We start from the raw sequence: 18,302 nt of genomic DNA, 5'->3' as shown, positions 1-18,302 counted from the left end.
GTGGGGGAGCTGGGCTTGGGGGTCCAGCCCTCCTGCCTCCCGGGCCCTGAGGCGCCCGAGGCCCGAGCCGAGCAGGTGGTCCCCAACAAGGGCTCCACCCTTGGGCTGCCCGGCGCCGCTGCTGCTGTCCCCATTTCCCAGCTGGGATTGATATCCAGTGGCCCCGGACTCCCTGGAAAGCGCCCGGAAGCGGCTGGAGGCTTGCCCCGCCCCCCCTCCCCGGAGAACTCATGCCCAGAGGGCTCCGGAAGCGGGCCACGTGCCCTGATGCTCAGCCCCAGGCAGCCTCGGCCCGAGGGCAAATCCTGCGGGAGAAAGGGAAAGTGAGACCTCGCCCCGGGCCCAGGCCGCTGGGCGGGGCCTCGGAGCGGACTGGTCCCGGCTGGGGGGAGGGGGGCCGATCAACCCACTCCTCCCCCTCCCCACCTTAGGGTTGGATCCTGAAACCAGACATTCTTAAAGCCCGGCACAGAGCCCCAAGGGGGCTCCACAACGACGCGAGAAGGAGCCTGGGAGGGGCCCCGCCTCCGGGACCAGTTCTCGAGCCTGGGCCGGAAGCATTGATTAAGCTCCTAGTAGGTGCCAGGCGCGACTACGTGCTGCAGACGGAGGCGAAGCACGGACCCTGCTCTGCAGGCCGCCCGATCCAGGGGTGGGGGATGGGCAGCCCCAGGCCTAGAAAGGCACCGGAGACGCATTTCCCCTCAGTGGGAAGGCACCGAATGAAGAGGGATGAGAAAGGCTTCTTGTAAAGGGGGGGGGGGGCTGAGATGGGGAGGAGGACGTTGCAGGCGCCGGCTTGGGCCGGCCGAGCCCGAAGGGGAGGGGTCCAGGTCTCGGCAGGAACACGCGAGACCGGCGTCACCGCCTCGAAGCGTGTGGGGGAGGGGGGTAAGAAGGCCGGAAAGACAGACCGAGCTCTTCCCTAATCCACGCAGGGCAGGTGATTGACATAAAGACTAACAGACAGACTCGGAGAGACACCGAGATGGACAATCGGGGAGACAGAGACCTAACCTGCTGGCGCATGGACACTGCTCTGCCCCTGGTGCTGCTGGGCGGCTCCGAGCAACGCCTTGGCTCCTCGGAGCCTCAGTTTCCTTTTCTGTCAAGTTAGGGACTAAAGGGTTTCAAGGTGCCAGCTCGGACACTGCGATCCCGGGGGAGGGGCTGGCAGGAGATCGAGAGGCAAGCCTGGAGCCACAGAGCCCCGGAGGGTCGAGGGGCTGCTAGGGAGGTCCCAGGCCCGGGCTGGGCTCAGGCTCCCGACTCCCCAGCCCGGGAGGGCTGCAAGGCTGTTAGGGGCCGAGCTGCTGCGAGGCATGCTGGGGGCTGTAGTTTCCAACTCCGCCCAAGGCGCCCTCCGAGGCTACAGCTGGACTACATTGTCCACAATGCATCGCGTTACCTTCGGCTTCGGGCGGTGAGGGGCGGCGGATGGTGCCCAGGGCAACGGGGGCGGGACCGGGAGAACTGAGACAGACTGAGTCAGACCCAGAGATAGTGAAGAACAAGTGGAGACGGAGAGATGGGGGGATAGAGACGAGAGACAGAGACACACCCCACAGAGACGACGAGACAGACTCAGAGAGAGGCGGGGAGGCGGGAGATGCTGGAGAAGAGAGCTGGGAGGGTCTGGGTGGGACGGGGAGAGACTGAGTCAGACGAGGAATTTTCGGGAACTGGGGGAGGGGGGGCAGGGAGCTAGAGCTAGTCCGTGGGGGTGTGAGAGGGACGGACAGATAGATGCACAGACTGCCGGGGGTGGGGTTGGGGGGCACCTTTAAGAGGAAGTCCCGCCCTCTCGGTCGTCACGGTTAACACCCCTTCCCCGGGCCCCCACTTTTCAGCAGGTGCCCAAGAGCCTCCTCATAGCGCAGCTCAGCCCGAGCAGCGGGTCCTGGCTCGCCGCGCCCTCCGGCCCCCCTCCCGGCCCCTCCCCGGCCCCGGGACTCCCTCCCCACCCCTCTTGTCTCCTCCTCCTCCTCCTCCTCCTCCTCCTCGCCTCTGCCTTTACCCACTTCTCTCTCCCTAGCTGCCTCTGCCCATTTCTGCCTGGGCCCCTCCCTGTCTCCGGCGTCCCTTCACTTCTCCCGGGTCCCGGCCATCTCCGTCCCCGGCTCGCTCCCTCTCTCCTCCCCGCGCTTCTTCCCATCTCTCCCTCCTCCTTTCCCCTGCCTCTCCACTCTTCCTCTTCCCACATCTTTCATCTTTCCTCCTCTTCCTTTTCCACCTCACTTCTCTGTTCGCCTTCCCCCCCCCTCTCTCTGTCTGTCTCTCTGTCTCTCTCTGTCTGTCTCTCCCTCCGTCTCTCTCTGTCTCTCTCTGTCTCTCTCTGTCTGTCTCTGTCTCTGTCTCTGTCTGTCTCTGTCTCTCTCTCTCCCCCCCCCTCCTTCCCACCTCTCTCGGTTCTTCTCTCCTCTTTCTTCTCCGACTCTTCCTCTTTTCCATTTTATTTCTTCCCTTCTTCTCTGTCTCTTGCCCTCCCCCCCTCCCCTGGCTCCCGGGCCTCTCCCTGGGGATCTCTGTCTTTCATCTCTCCCAGTCTCTCCTCATTTCTTCTCTCTTCCCTCCCGGATCCCTCCCCCTCCTTTCCCCGCCCTTGCCCGTCTGCTTCCCCAGCCCCTCCACCTCTCCCAGGCCTGAGATCTCGGGGTCTCTCCCGGTTTCCCAGGCAGAGAAGGCTTGGGACATGGCTGGGCTGGGCCCGGGAGGCGGGGAGGTGGAGGGTGGCCCCCGGCCCCTGTTTTGCAGGAAGGGGGCTCTGCGCCAGAAGGTCGTGCATGAGGTGAAGAGCCACAAGTTCACAGCCCGCTTTTTCAAGCAGCCCACCTTTTGCAGCCACTGCACGGACTTCATCTGGTGAGGGAGGCAGGGCTCTGGGGCCCTAGGGGGCGGGGCTGGGGGAGGGGGCTTTGGGACCCAAGCGGGAGGAAGCCGGGAGACAGGAGGGGGAGTCGGGGCAGCAGCTGGTAGGGAGCTCTGTGGCTCAAGGGGAAGGGGCTCCCCAGGGGTCTCCAGAAGTCAGGCTGGAGGAGGGGCTCCTGTGTCCCGAGGGCCCAGGGCTGAGGGCTCTGAGAGAAGGAGCTGGGAACTTGAGTGCTTGCTAGGGGCAGGGGCCGGGAGAGTCCCCCCTCTCTTACAGCCCACTGACCTGAAAGTCTGCCTCATTTCAGGGGGATCGGCAAACAGGGCCTGCAGTGTCAAGGTGAGAGCTGGGGCTGCGGAGGCCGGGGTCTCTGGAGAGCAGAGGGCTCTGCGTGTCCCGGGGGAGGGGCCCACGTGTTCGTGTGGAGCAGAAGCTGAGCTTCTGAGGACTAGGATGGGGCCAGGCCTGGGAGGAGGAAGGAGGAGTGTGGGGGCCCCCGCAGCTCCAGGTGGGGAAGGATCTTTGGGAATCTGTTACCATGGGAACAGCCAGTGAGGGGAGAGGGAGAGTCAGAGATACCCGGGGAGTCGCCCGGAGATCGACATTCAGACAGACAGACAGACAGACAGAGAGGAAGGCGGGCAGAGATCAAGACCTAGTTCAACCAGGTGTGTGTGTGTGTGTGTGTGTGTGTGTGTGTGTGTGTAGGAAGAGAGACAGAGACAGAGAGAAAGAGAGAGGAGAGAAGAGAGAGGAGGGAGACAGACAGACACAAGGACACACAGAGACAGAGACTGTGTGTGTGTGTGTGTGTGTGTGTGTGTGTGTGTGTGTGTGTGTGTGTGACAGAGACATACAGAGAGAGAGACAGAGACAGTGTCTGTGTGTGAGATTGAGAGAGACAGAGATAGATAGTCAGGGACATTGTGTGTGAGAGAGAGACAGAGAAAGAGATAGAGAGACAGAGACAGAGAGATAGTCAGAGACATTGTGTGTGTGTGAGAGAGAGACAGAGAAAGAGATAGAGAGACGGAGATAGAGACTCTGTGTGTGTGTGTGTGTGAGAGAGAGAGAGAGACAGAGAGACAGAGAGAGAGTCAGAGACAGTGTGTGTGTGTGTGTGTGTGTGTGTGTGTGAGAGAGAGAGAGAGACAGAGAGACAGAGAGAGGCCTGGTCAGGGAGAGCCAGAACAGGAGAGAGGGGGTCAGGCGGGCTCCCCTTGGTCCTTCTTCTGTTTCCATAGCAACCCCATCTCTTCATTAGGGTTTCCTCAAGGCGGGGTTTGGGGAGGGAGAAGGGTGGTTGCCCAAGTGGACCACAGCTGTTTCTGGGAACACAGTGAGTCAGAGAAAGGGTGGGAATTGACAGAAGGACCCCCCATTCGATCCCCATGTTTTTATTCCTTTCTGTATATGTGTGCTCCTTTGGGGAATCAATGGCTCCATCTCTTGCCTAGATCCTCCTTCTGCCCTTCTTTGGGTGTCTCTGTCTCTATCTTCCTCTGTGTCTCTGTCCCTGTCTCCCTCCGTGTCTCTGTCCCTCTGCAATGTCTGGTTCTTTCTCCTTTGCTCCCTTTTTCTTTTTCCTTGCCCTGCATCTTCCCCTCCCTGTATCCCTCTCCTTCTATCTCTGGTCTCTCCCTCCATGTCCTGGCCGTCCTCTGCTGTCTCTGGTCTGAACGGCTCTGGCTCTGTCCTTGTCTCCATTTTTCCATCTCTCTCCTGGCCTCTCCCCTTCCCTGCCTCTGCCTTTCTCATTCTGGCTCTCCGGCCTCTGCCCATCCATCGCTCTTTCTGCCAGTCTGCAGCTTCGTGGTTCACCGACGATGCCACGAATTCGTGACCTTCGAGTGTCCGGGCGCGGGGAAGGGGCCCCAGACAGACGTGAGTGCCCCCTGTGCCCGGGTCTCTGCAGAGGCCCGGCTCGCTCCCCCCTTCTCCAGCTCCCCCTGGATGCTTGGCCCAGTTTCTCCAGCTATTTTTATGGGAGGGGGGAGGAGGGGGGGGCTGGAAGCAGTGGCTCCTGCCCCACATTCTCTGCCCTTGGCCTGGAAATCTAGGGAGGGGGGAGGTGATACATGGGACTGGAGGGGGGAGGGAGGAGGGGCGATGGAGGTGGAGGTGGGGCTGGGGGAGTTCCAGGATCTAGGAGGACAGGAGAGGAAAAGAAATGGAGAGGGGGACGGACCCGGGCAGGGAGACGGACCCGGGCAGGGAGACGGACACTAGGGGCAGGGATATTGTGGGAGATGGCATGGGCAAGAGACACAGTGATAGTGGGCAAGAGGTCCAGAGAGATCCTGAAAGGCAGGACAGCCCAAGAGATGGGGAGCCAGAGGCGGACATATCCTGGAGACGAGGGATCCATGAGACAGAAGAAGGGCAGAAGCCTATCTCGAGCCTTTACAGTCTCCGAAACGTGGAATCACTTTATAAAGCCGAAAGCGTCGTTGTATTCCTTTATTATTAGTTGGGAAACCGAGGCTGCTAGAAGGGAAGTGACTATCCAAGGTCGTGACGAGGCAGGGACGGGCGATTCGACGCCAAAGTGGCCTCAGTCTGGGCTCAATGGGCTGGCCCTTTCTTGTGGGGGTTTTCTGCCTCCTTGTCAAAGCCAAGGAGAGAGCGAGTGAATATCCCACAAACCAGAAAGAGATGGAGTAGGAGAGACATCAAGGGAGGGAGAGATTGAATGGAGGAAGTAACTGGAGAGGCCCTGGGGGTCAGGAGTGCAACTCTCTTACTTTATATAAGTGAGAGGGAAAAGGGAAGGGACTCATCCAAGAAGACAGAGAAGAGCTGAAATTCCAGCTGCGGCTGCCTGACTCCCACCGCCCGCCCATCTCTGGTCAGAGGGCACGGAGACAGTGCCTGGCGGAGCCAGCCGCGCCCCTCGGTCACCAGTGTGCCCCTTCCTGGACGTGGGGCCTCGCCCTCGGAGTCTCAGTTCTCTTATCTGTAAAGCCTGGGGCCGCCTCCTTGGCCGCCGCTGTGAGGAAGGAGCTTTGTAAACCCCTAATGAGAGCCCCCCCTTAGGAGGGGAGACGCTACAATCAGAGAGGTGGCGGGCAAAGGCAGAGACGGGGGGGAGGGAGACAGAGAAGTACCCAGAGAGACAGGAGACGCAGCAGGCTGATGACGGAGCCCCCCATTTAGAGGCAGGAGGCCGGGCACTGTCTGCAGCCGTGCCGCCCTGGGAGAGTCTCTAGTGCTCAGTCTCCCTCTGTAATACGAAGGGGCCAGACTGCATAACAATTACTGCTCACATTTCTAGGGCACCTTACACATGCTTTGTTTGATCCTCACTACAACAATGGGAGATATGTGCTATTATTATCACCGTTTTGCAGGTGAGGACACTGAGGCAGAGAGGCTGAGGGACTTGCTTAAGGTCACGTGTCTGAGATGAGATCTGGGCTCAGATCATCCTTACTCTAAGCCCACTCATCTATGTGCTGAATCACCTCCTGCCCAGCAGCCAGCAAAGCTCCCTTCTGGTCCAGAGCTGAGAATCAGCCTCCTCTCCCCAAGGGCCAGCTGCCTCGGTCCGAAATGTAGGAAGCCAGAGACACGAGAGGCAGAGGGATGGGGACGCAAAGTCACGGAGGCCGAGTGCCCAAGGGGGACAGAGACAGAGATAGAGAAAGGGAGAGACAGAGATAGAGAAAGGGAGAGACAGAGACAGAGGAAAAAAGAGATGGGGAGACAAAGTCGCGGAGGCCGAGTGGCCAAGGGGGACAGAGACAGAGACAGAGAAAGGGAGAGACAGAGACAGACAGACTGGAAACAGAAATGGAGAAAGGGAGAGACAGACAGAGGAAAAAAGAGATGGGGAGACAAAGTCGCGGAGGCCGAGTGGCCAAGGGGGACAGAGACAGAGACAGAGAAAGGGAGAGACAGAGACATGGGAGGCAGAGAGATGGGGAGACAGTCACGGAGGCCGAGTGGCCAACGGGGACAGAGACAGAGATAGAGAAAATGAGAGACAAAGATAGAGAAAGGGACAGAGACAGAGGAAAAAAGAGACGGGGAGACAAAGTCGGGGAGGCCGAGTGGCCAAGGGGAACAGAGACAGAGACAGAGACATGGGAGGCAGAGAGATGGGGAGACAGTCACGGAGGCCGAGTGGCCAAGGGGGACAGAGACAGAGATAGAGAAAGGGAGAGACAGAGATAGAGAAAGGGACAGAGACAGAGGAAAAAAGAGATGGGGAGTCAAAGTCGGGGAGGCCGAGTGGCCAAGGGGGACAGAGACAGAGATAGAGAAAATGAGAGACAAAGATAGAGAAAGGGACAGAGACAGAGGAAAAAAGAGATGGGGAGTCAAAGTCGGGGAGGCCGAGTGGCCAAGGGGGACAGAGACAGAGATAGAGAAAGGGAGAGACAGAGACAGAGGAAAAGGGAGATGGGGAGACAAAGTCGGGGAGGCCGAGTGGCCAAAGGGGACAGAGACAGAGATAGAGAAAAGGAGAGACAGAGACAGACAGACTGGAAACAGAGATAGAGACAGGGAGAGACAGAGACACGGGAGGCAGAGAGATGGGGACACAAAGTCACAGAGGCCGAGTGGCCAAGGGGGACAGAGACAGAGATAGAGAAAGGGAGAGACAGAGACAGAGGAAAAAAGAGATGGGGAGACAAAGTCGGGGAGGCCGAGTGGCCAAGGGGGACAGAGACAGAGACAGAGAAAGGGAGAGACAGAGACAGACTGGAAACAGAAATGGAGAAAGGGAGAGACAGACAGAGGGAAAGGGAGATGGGGAGACAAAGTCACAGACACGCTGTGACCCCGAAGACAGACACAAAGACCGATGAGAGTCACACAGACAGAGACTGAGACCCACAGAGCCAGAGGAAAAGGGATGAGCTGGGGAGAGAGTCAAGGAGCGGGGGAGGCCAGGGGAGACAGAGGCAGACGGAGCGGAGGGACAGAGTTGGGGAGCCCGGGCGGGCGCCGTCTCCGAGACCGCGGCCGGGCAGGCAGGGGCAGCCCGTGGGGGCCGGAGCCGGCAGCTGCAGGGGGGGTGAGGGACTCCCGTGACCCTCTTACTGCCCTCCAGGACCCGCGCAACAAGCACAAGTTCCGTCTGCACAGCTACAGCAGCCCGACCTTCTGCGACCACTGTGGCTCCCTGCTCTACGGCCTGGTGCACCAGGGCATGAAGTGCGCCTGTGAGTACCCGGCGGCCCGCTGGGGGCGGGGCTGCCGCTAGAACCCCAACACGGGGAGGGGAAGCCCCCTTGGGGGCGGGGCTACTCATCCGGCTCAGAGGCAGAGGGATGATGGACTAGGGAGACCTGGCAGGGAGGGAGGGGGCTAGTTTGGGGAATCCCAGGAGGCCCTGGGACCCCTGCCGGCCTTCTGTGAGGGATGCTGAGTTCCCGGGCGCCCCCTGCAGGCTGCGAGATGAACGTGCACCGTCGCTGTGTGCGAAGCGTGCCCTCTCTGTGCGGGGTGGACCACACAGAGCGGCGCGGGCGCCTGCAGCTGCGCATTCGGGCCCCGACCGGCGATGAGATCCACGTCACAGGTGAGGCCCCCGCCCCACGTTCTCGTGGTCGCCTTGGGTCCCCTCGGGGCGGGACACTGGGAGAGAGGGAAGGAAGGGGCATTTATTAAGCACCTAGTGTGTACCGAGCACTGTGCTAGGACTTAACATTCCGGTGGCCCTGGCTGATGTGGCCGCGCTTGCGGGCCCCGTGTCCTTCCCTCCTCAGTGGGCGAGGCTCGCAACCTCATCCCCATGGACCCCAATGGCCTGTCGGACCCCTACGTGAAGCTCAAGTTGATTCCGGACCCCAAGAACGTGAGCAAGCAGAAGACCCGGACTGTGAAGGCCACGTTGAACCCGGTGTGGGACGAGACCTTCGTGTTGTGAGTCTGGGGGGCAGCGGGGCGGGGTCCCGTGGGGGCCCCCCACTGGGCCTGAAGGAGAGGCCTCGTGGGGAACGGTGGGGCCGGCCTTGGCTCTGAGCAAACCTGGGAGCTCAGCTGTGGGAAGCTCCCCCCTTTCCACCTCAGTTTCCCCATCCCTACTTGCACCAGGAGGGGCTTTTCTAACCTGCGTGTTAGAGGGGATTGAGTCCCTGTGGTGTCCCAGGCTCCGCTCTGGGAGATGGAGATCCAAAGACAAAAAGTTCAGCTCCTCATCTGGGGGAGACGGGAGGCTCCCCTTCCCCTCCTGCACTCCTCTCCCCCTTCCCCCAAGCCTGGCTCTTGTGCTAGAATACTCCCTCCTGCTAGCCAGCTCTGAGTCCCCAAGCTCCTTTCAAGCTTTGCCTTCTCCCATAAGGCCTTGCTCATCCCTCTGGCTCCTAGTGCTCTCCGTTACCTTCTCTATGTGCTTGTCTCCTGGCAAAAGTGTGAGCTTCTTGAAGAGAGGAACTGTGACTTTTGTCTTGCCAAGGACGGAATAGATGCTCCCAGAGTGCTCTGTTTTCAATAAGCCTGTGCACATGGGGCAGAGAGCTGGAGATTCTCAGCCTGGGGCCAAGTAGACTGAGAGCCTATTGACTCTCACTGTTGGACTTGGGCAAATCACCTAACTCTGCTTGCCTCAGTTTCCTTATCTGTAAAATCTGGAGAAGGAAATGAGAAATCACTGCGGTATCTGCCAAGAAAATGTCAAATGGGGTCACGAAGACCTGGACACAACTGAGCGACACAAATTGGAGATAGGCTCAGGGGATGCTCTAGATTAGAAACAGAAGAGACTGTGATGGGGGGAGAGACAAAAATGGAGGCCGGGATGGGAGGAAAGGGGCAAGAGACAGAGATGGGGGGAGACAGAAAAGAAAAGAAGGGCAGGAAGGGAGGAGGGAGGGAAAGAGAGAAACAGAGAAACAGAAATAGAGACACAGACAGAGACAGTGACAGAGAGCCCTAGATTAAGACTGACACAGAGGGAAAGGGAATGACCTGGACAGAGAGAGGAGACATGGAGGGAGAAGCCAGCCTGGTAGAGACAGACACTGACAGACACAAAGGAGGTGTCCAGACATCATGAGCAGGAGAGGAGTAGGGGTGGGTAGGGGTGGGTAGGGCCCCCTGAGGAGGGGCGGGAGTGTGAGCACAGATGTTGGCCGTGAGGGGGCCGAGCCGACCCTGGTCCTTCCCGCAGCTCCCTGAAGCCCGGGGATGTAGAGCGCCGCCTGAGCATCGAGGTCTGGGACTGGGACAGGACGTCCCGTAACGACTTCATGGGAGCCATGTCCTTCGGCGTCTCGGAGCTGCTCAAGGCCTCTGTGGACGGCTGGTGAGGCTGCTCTGTCCCCGGGGAAGGGTGCCCGCTCTAACCCGGCCTCCTCCTCTGTCCTCAGCTCTGCCATGATGCTCCCAGCCCAGCCCAACAGCCCCTCTCTTTCTGTTCTGTATTTCTGAGGTCAGGACATCTGGAGTTTCTCTGGTCTATCACTCCTGTCCATGTCTGGGATGCTCTGGGGGACCTCTCCTCACTGGCATCTCTCTCTGAGCCCCCCCACTGCTGCCTTTCTCTGTCTCTGGGTCCTCGGTCTCCCCACATGTCCCATTCCTCAACCCCTGTGGGTCCCCGTATTTGGGGGACGTTCACATACACAGCTTCTCCCTCCATTGTCTCTTTCCGTCTGGAGGATGTGGGGGTCTGTCATTTACTACTTGCAACTCTCGTGGTCTCTGGTTTCTCTGTGTATAGGTACGGGGCTGGGGCCGTGCCTCTCTCCCTCCCCTCCCCCTCTGAGCTCTCTCTGCCCCTCTGACTCTGGGGGGCTCTGCTATCCTGGGCTTACTTTTCCTTTTTCTCTGTGGGTTCTCGCTCCCTTTGTGTCTGGACCGTTTCATCCCTGTCTTGGGTTTGTATTGGTCTGTGCCCCCTTCTGCTCTTGCGATCTCTCTGTGTGGTGGGGCGTCTCTTCCTGTACCCCTGGGTCTCTGTCTTCCCTCGCCCCCATGTTTGGCCCCTCCCCGGGTGGTGTGTGTGCCAGGTACAAGTTACTGAACCAGGAGGAGGGGGAATATTACAATGTCCCAGTGGCCGACGCTGACAACTGCGGCCTTCTGCACAAGTTTGAGGTATCCTTCTCCATTCAGGGTTGTGGACTCAGGCCCAACAGCCTTTGCACCACCTCCGGGCTCCCCGTAGCTCCTCCTTCCTTTGGTCCTGACCCTACGGGGACTGAAAGCCTGAGCTGGGCTCTGGTCTAAACTTGCCTCTCCTGTTCTGCCCCACAGGCCTGTAACTATCCCCTGGAGCTGTATGAGGTGAGGAGGGGCCAGAGTAGCTGAACTGGGAGCTGCATGTAACCTCAAGAATGGGGGGCTTCTTCCCTCTCCCCAAACCTGCCTCACTCGCGCCCTCTCAGTCTCTGTTCCTACTGGTGCTGTCTGCTTCTCTCTTCCACAGGGCCGCTTATAGCATGTCTATCTGTCTCTGGGGCCTTCCTTTGGCTTTTTATATGATTTCCCTCTCCCTTCTTTTTTCCCTTTCTTCTTTCTTCCTTTCCTTCTATCCCTCTGTCCTTCCTTCCCTTCCTCCATCCCTCCCTCCTTCCTTCCCTTCCTCCCTTCTTTCCTTCCCCCTCCTTCCTTTCCTCCCTCCTTCCCTTCATTTTTTCCTTCCCTTCCTTCCTCCTTCTCTTCTTTCCTCCCTCCCATTTTCCTTCCCTCCCTTTTTTCCTCCCTTCCTTCTTCCTCTTCCTCCTTCCTATCTTCCTACTTTCCCTCCCTCTCTCCTTCCTTCCTTCCTCTGTGTCTCTCTGGCTCACATATGACAAGGACATTATTGCATTCTGTGGGGTCCAAACCGTTTCTTTCTTTTCACCAATTCTAAGCCAGACGAGTCAGGGATAATTAGGGGGGGGGCAGTTAGGGACTCTGCTGCCCTGGCCCCCAGCCTGTCCCTTAGGCCTCCGTGCTCCTCTGTGGAGGTCCTGTGTCCGTTTGGGTGGCCTGGGTTGGGGAGTCCGGGGAAGCTCCTGCCGGCTCCCGCCCCTCATCTCTCCTTTCTGTCCGTCCCTGTCTCCTTCCCTCTGGGCAGCGGGTGCGCCTGGGCCCTTCGCCCTCCCCCTCCCCCTCCCCCAGCCCCACCGACTCCAAGCGCTGCTTCTTCGGCTCGGGCTCGGGCCGCCTGCACATCTCCGACTTCACCTTCCTCATGGTGCTGGGAAAGGGCAGTTTTGGCAAGGTGAGGGCCGGGGGCTGAGGGGCTGAGGTGGGAGTGGGCGGGAAGAGGGGAGCTGGGGGTCATCGGCAGCCTGACGGGGGGGGGGGGCGTGGCCGGACACCTGGGTCCCTCCGGCTCCCAGGTGATGCTCGCTGAGCGGCGGGGTTCCGAGGAGCTGTTCGCCATTAAGATCCTGAAGAAGGACGTGATCGTCCAGGACGACGACGTGGACTGCACGCTGGTGGAGAAGCGCGTGCTGGCGCTGGGGGGCCGCGGCCTGGGCGGCCGGCCGCACTTCCTCACGCAGCTGCACTCCACTTTTCAGACCCCGGTGAGCGCGGGGGCGGGGGCGCAGGGGGCTCTGGGCGCCCGGGGTTCGGGAGCTCCCCCGAGCCTGGTCCTCCCTTCCCCAGGACCGACTGTACTTCGTGATGGAGTACGTGACGGGCGGGGACCTCATGTACCACATCCAGCAGCTGGGCAAGTTCAAGGAGCCGCACGCCGCGTGAGTGTCCGAGGGAAGGGGGGGCGCGGCGAGGGGGCCCGGCGCTGACCCCGCTGACCGCCTGGTGTTCTGTGTCTCGCCCCACGCAGGTTCTACGCGGCCGAAATTGCCATCGGCCTCTTCTTCCTGCACAACCAGGGCATCATCTACAGGTGGGGGCCCCGCCCCCCGGTCCCCGCCCCTTCAAGCACTCCAGGCCCCGCCCTCCTAGCCACACCCCCGCCTCGGGCCCCTCGGCACGCGTGGCTCCGGTCCCTTCGGTTCGGGGCGCCCTGATCCGGCCCCCTTTCCTCTGCCCCTCCCCCGCAGGGACCTGAAGCTGGACAACGTGATGCTGGACGCGGACGGACACATCAAGATCACGGACTTCGGCATGTGCAAGGAGAACATCTTCCCGGGGACCACGACTCGGACCTTCTGCGGAACCCCGGACTACATAGCTCCCGAGGTGCCGCTGCCTCCGGGAGGGGGAGGAGCTGGGCCTGGAATGGGGCGGAGCGTCATGCGGGGCCTGGAGGGCTCGCCTCCTGGGGGTCCGGAGGGGGCGGAGCGTCATGGGGGTCGGGAGGGGGCGGGGCGTCAAGGGGCTCCGCCTCCTCGGGGTCCGGAGTGGGCGTGTCCTGGCCTGCTGGCCTAAAGCCCCTCCGGGCCCGCGCAGATTATCGCCTACCAGCCGTACGGAAAGTCGGTGGACTGGTGGTCCTTCGGGGTGCTGCTCTACGAGATGCTGGCGGGGCAGGTGAGGCGGCGGGGCTGGAGAGGCCGGCGCGAGCCTGGGGCCGGCCCCGGGAGCGCTGAGTTGTGGTCTCCGTCCCCAGCCTCCGTTTGACGGCGAGGACGAGGAAGAGCTGTTTCAGGCCATCATGGAGCAGACGGTGACCTACCCGAAGGCGCTGTCGCGGGAGGCCGTAGCCGTGTGCAAGGGGGTGAGCCCCGCAGCCCCTTCAGCTCCTCCCTCCCCCCCGGGGGCTCGGCCCCCCTTTTCCGTGCTCGTCCTTCCCTGCCCGGGCTCACCTCTGCCGGCCTCGGGGCCGCTAGGTGGCGCCATAGCGCTCGGAGCGCGGCCTGGAGGACTCCACTTTTCGAGTTCCACTTTGGCCCCAGACCCTCAGAGCCGCCCTAGTGCCCCCGAGCAGGTGACTGAAGCGTGTCTGGCCGGTTCCTCATCCACCCAATGGGCTGGAGAAGGAAACGGCGGAGCAGCCTCTCTCCCAAGGAAGCCGGACCCAAGTGAACCACGCGGGCCGTTCCCGGCCTTCGCGATCCCTCTGGCTCGTGATCCCAAATCCTTTCCTCGGCCCGTCGGCCCCTTTGCTGTGCCTTCACCTCCCCTTCACCCACTGTGTAGCTCGGTGCATCCCCCGCTCTGCCCCGTGTCTCCGTCTCGCGGCTCTAGCTTCGGCAGGAAGCCCCTCGAGGCCTTCCCTCCGGAGCGGCGGCGGGAGCCGGCCTCACGTGCGGACGGAGGGCCGCTAACCGGGCCGATCGGGGTTCTCTGAGAGTGCCTCCCTTCTGCCCTTTCTGAGACTCGTTTCACTGTTTCCCCAAGCCCGGCTTTTATCTCGCGCTCCTCTCTCCTTTCTCCGACCCTCCCCGTCTCTGCTGCGATTTTCCTTGTTTCTACCTCTTCCGGTCTAGTTTCTCACTAAACACCCAGGGAAGCGTCTGGGCTCGGGGCCTGAAGGCGAGGCTGCCATCCGGGGCCACGGCTTCTTCCGCTGGATCGACTGGGAGCGCCTAGAGAGGCTGGAGATCGCTCCGCCCTTCAGGCCGCGGCCAGTCAGTATCTTCCTCGGCCAGTGTGGTGTTTGTGGTCTGTGTGTAACATGAGTTGTGTGCGAGGTTTGTGGTCTGTGTGTACCACGTGTGTGGTGTATGTGGTGTGTGTACCACGTGTGTTGTATGTGGTTTGTGTGTACCACGTGTGTGGTGTATGTGGTCTGTGTGTACCACGTGTGTCTTGTGTTGTATGTGGTCTGTGTGTAACATGAGTTGTGTGCGAGGTTTGTGGTCTGTGTGTACCACTTGTGTGATCCGTGTGTACCACGTGTGTGGTGTATGTGGTCTGTGTGTACCACGTGTGTGGTGTATGTGGTCTGTGCGTACCACGTGTGTCTTGTGTTGTATGTGGTCTGTGTGTACCAGTGTGTGGTGTATGTGGTCTGTGTGTATCACGTGTGTCTTGTGTTGTATGTGGTCTGTGTGTACCAGTGTGTGGTGTATGTGGTCTGTGTGTACCACGTGTGTCTTGTGTTGTATGTGGTCTGTGTGTACCAGTGTGTGGTGTATGTGGTCTGTGTGTATCACGTGTGTCTTGTGTTGTATGTGGTCTGTGTGTATCATGTGTGTGGTGTTTGTGGTCTGTGTGTACCACGTGTGTGGTGTATGTGGTCTGTGTGTACCACGTGTGTCTTGTGTTGTATGTGGTCTGTGTGTAACATGAGTTGTGTGCGAGGTTTGTGGTCTGTGTGTACCACGTGTGTGGTCCGTGTGTACCACGTGTGTGGTGTATGTGGTCTGTGCGTACCATGTGTGTCTTGTGTTGTATGTGGTCTGTGTGTACCACATGTGTCTTGTGTTGAATGTGGTCTGTGTGTATCACGTGTGTGTTGTATGTGGTCTGTGTGTATCACGTGTGTCTTGTGTTGTATGTGGTCTCTGTGTATCACATGTGTCTTGTGTTGAATGTGGTCTGTGTGTATCACGTGTGTGTTGTATGTGGTCTGTGTGTATCACGTGTGTCTTGTGTTATATGTGGTCTGTGAACCACGTGTGTCTTGTGTTGTATGTGGTCTGTGTGTACCACGTGTGTGGTGTATGTGGTCTGTGTGTATCACATGTGTGGTGTGTTGTATGTGGTCTGTGTGTACCACATGTGTGGTGTGTTGTATGTGGTATCTGTGTGTAACATGAGTTGTGTTGTATGTGGTCTGTGTGTAACATAAGTTGTGTACCACGTGTGTGTTGAATGTGGTCTGTGTGTACCACGTGTGTGTTGTGTTGTATGTGGTCTGTGTGTAACATAAGTTGTGTGCGGGGTTTGTGGTCTGTGTGTACCACGTGTGTGGTGTATGTGGTCTGTGTGTACCATGTGTGTCTTGTGTTGTATGTGGTCTGTGTGTACCACGTGTGGCTTGTGTTGCATGTGGTCTGTGTGTACCACGTGTGTGGTGTATGTGGTCTGTGTGTACCACGTGTGTGGTGTGTATGTGGTATGTGTGTGGTGTGTGTGTAACATGAGTTGTGTACCACTTGTGTGTTGAATATGGTCTGTGTGTACCACGTATGTGTTGTGTTGTATGTGGTCTGTGTGTAACATAAGTTGTGTGCGGGGTTTGTGGTCTGTGTGTACCACGTGTGTGGTGTGTTGTATGGGTCTGTATATAACATGAGTTGTGTGCGGGGTTTGTGGTCTGCGTGTACCACGTGTGTGGTGTATGTGGTCTGTGTGTAACATGAGTTGTGTGCAGTGTTTGTGGTCCGTGTGTACCACGTGTGTGGTGTTTTGTATGGGTCTGTGTATAACATGAGTTGTGTGTGTTGTATGTGGTCTGTGTGTACCACGTGTGTGTTGTATGTGGTCTGTGTGTACCACGTATGTGTTGTGTTGTATGTGGTCTGTGTGTAACATAAGTTGTGTGCGGGGTTTGTGGTCTGCGTGTACCACGTGTGTGGTGTTTTGTATGGGTCTGTGTATAACATGAGTTGTGTGTGGTGTATGTGGTCTATGTGTACCACATGTGTGGTGTATGTGGTCTGTGTGTAACATGAGTTGTGTGCGGTATTTGTGGTCCGTGCGTACCACGTGTGTGGTGTTTTGTATGGGTCTGTGTATAACATGAGTTGTGTGCGGTATTTGTGGTCCGTGTGTACCACGTGTGTGGTTTGTTGTATTTTGTTGCATGTATGGTGTATGTGCACCATGTGTTGTTTGTGTGGTGTACGTGTGCAGCCTATGGGAAGGGCCTTGGGAGAGGAGCAGGGGCCCCCACTGACCTCCCCCGTCCTTTCCTCAGTGTGGTCGGAGCGGTGAGAATTTTGACAAGTTCTTCACCCGAGCGGCCCCGGCACTGACGCCCCCCGACCGCCTGGTCCTGGCCAGCATCGATCAAGCCGATTTTCAGGGTTTCACCTATGTCAACCCTGACTTTGTGCATCCCGATGCCCGCGAGCTGCCCAGTCCCGGGGCCGGGGCCAGCCCCGTGCCCGTGCTTTGAGCGCTCCGCTGCTTCGCCCTCTCCTCGGCCGGGTGCGGCTGGGGGAGTTCTCCGATCTGTTTATTCTCTCCCCCCTTCCCCCACCTGGGACTGGCATCCTGCATATGATAACCTCATTCTATTCTCCATTACTCTGCCCTACCTTCCTAATTCTAATTCCCCATCAATATTCTAGTTCCCCCCCCCCCCCCCCGTCCTAGTACCCCTGGCCCACAGCTCTCCTAGGTCCCTTGTCCCGAGCCTACCTTCAATTTGAAGTCCAGTGGGAGGCTGTGCCCCCACACCCCGGGACCCCAGAGGAGAATGGAGAGGGCCCCCAGCCGGGGCCCAGCATCCAGATCTCCTAATCCCCTCTGCCCCCATCTGGTGTTCTCCACCAGCTAGTATTCTAGAGCTTCCCACCCCCATCACTGCCAAACCCCTTTCCTGCTGCCTGTGTGATTCAAGTCTCAGCTTCATGGAGCCCTGGATTCACCTTTCTGGGCCCCTGAGGCCTCTCTCAGTCAGGCTCCCCCATCCGTCCCCACCCCCACCCCTCAGGGCTGGGAAATAAAGTTGGGGTTTTGATGCTGGCTAAGCTTGTGTTTGCTTGGGTCCCGAGTGAGGGAGACGTGGAAGGAAGAGACAGCTGAGGAACAAACAGAGCTCAAGGAGAAACAGGGACAGTGGGAAGAACCGGATAGAAAGACGTTAAATGTTAAATGGATTGAGATGTAGCCCTTTCACTGAAGCTTCAGAAAATCCTTGAGACAGGCGGGTGCCACAGATCCGGTTCCGGTCCAAAGGAAGGTGGGGCTCAGATTGGCTGGCCAATTTATTAAGCATCTCTGAAGAGCTGGGCACCGGTCTGGGGGCTTACAACCCAGAGGTGAACTTAAACACTCCCTGCCCTCATGCATTTTACATTTCTTCTGGAGGCAGCTGTCCTGAAGGAGACTCAAGCATCGGGAGTCCAGAAGACCCGAGTTCCAATCCTGTCTGCCTTTAACTCAAACTCTTAGACTCCTCTTATTTAACTGTAAATTGGGGATAATAATAGCATCTGCTTCCCAGGAGGGTGGTGAGGATCACATGATGTTTGGAAGACACATTAAGTGCCACAGAAAAGGGAGGTGGTGTGATTGTTATGGGAGAAGATAATATCCACAAACATACAAAATAAAAACAAGGCAACTTTTCTGGAAAAGGGGAGAGCTGGAATGGTAGCTCGAGGCTGTCAGATGTCAACCAGGAGCATTTATGTTTGCTCCTTAGAGGCAACAGGGAGATCTGGACCTCTTCCAGCAGGACTGAGACATGGATAGACCTGTGTTTTATAAAGGAAAAGCACTGGCAGCCATGGACGGTGGGCTTCTGGGCTCTATACACTTTGTCCGTCTCAAGTTAGTTTTCCCATTAAATTGTAAGCTCCTTGTGGGCAGGGGCTGTTTTGCCTTCTACTGCATCCCCAACACGGAGCACGGGGCCTGGCACGTGGTTGACATTTAACAAAGGCTTATTGGCTGGTGGGAAAGGCTAGTGGGACTTGAAGTCTACTCTCTAAATAGCAGATCAAAAATCAAAAAGTGTAGG

The 18,302-nt window shown here is 58.6% G+C and overlaps 1 protein-coding gene across 1 annotated transcript; it reads left to right on the top strand.

Moving 5' to 3' along the window:
* The first annotated feature begins 2,003 nt into the window (after positions 1-2,003).
* PRKCG (protein kinase C gamma) lies at positions 2,004-17,302 on the top strand. Its single transcript, XM_074308107.1, has 18 exons — positions 2,004-2,862; positions 3,177-3,208; positions 4,671-4,753; positions 7,929-8,040; positions 8,268-8,399; positions 8,587-8,743; positions 9,990-10,124; positions 10,831-10,918; positions 11,078-11,107; positions 11,883-12,029; positions 12,151-12,339; positions 12,422-12,513; positions 12,603-12,665; positions 12,823-12,961; positions 13,172-13,252; positions 13,332-13,439; positions 14,152-14,292; positions 16,530-17,302. The coding sequence occupies exons 1-18, from the start codon at positions 2,693-2,695 to the stop codon at positions 16,728-16,730; spliced, it is 2,100 nt and encodes a 699-aa protein (XP_074164208.1). The 5' UTR covers positions 2,004-2,692; the 3' UTR covers positions 16,731-17,302.
* Positions 17,303-18,302: the final 1,000 nt, after the last annotated feature.

This window comes from Sminthopsis crassicaudata, chromosome 3 (assembly GCF_048593235.1).
Source record: "Sminthopsis crassicaudata isolate SCR6 chromosome 3, ASM4859323v1, whole genome shotgun sequence".
Classification (NCBI taxonomy): domain Eukaryota; kingdom Metazoa; phylum Chordata; class Mammalia; order Dasyuromorphia; family Dasyuridae; genus Sminthopsis; species Sminthopsis crassicaudata.
Note: the sequence above shows the minus strand (reverse complement) of the source record. Positions and strands in the feature narration are given on the sequence as shown.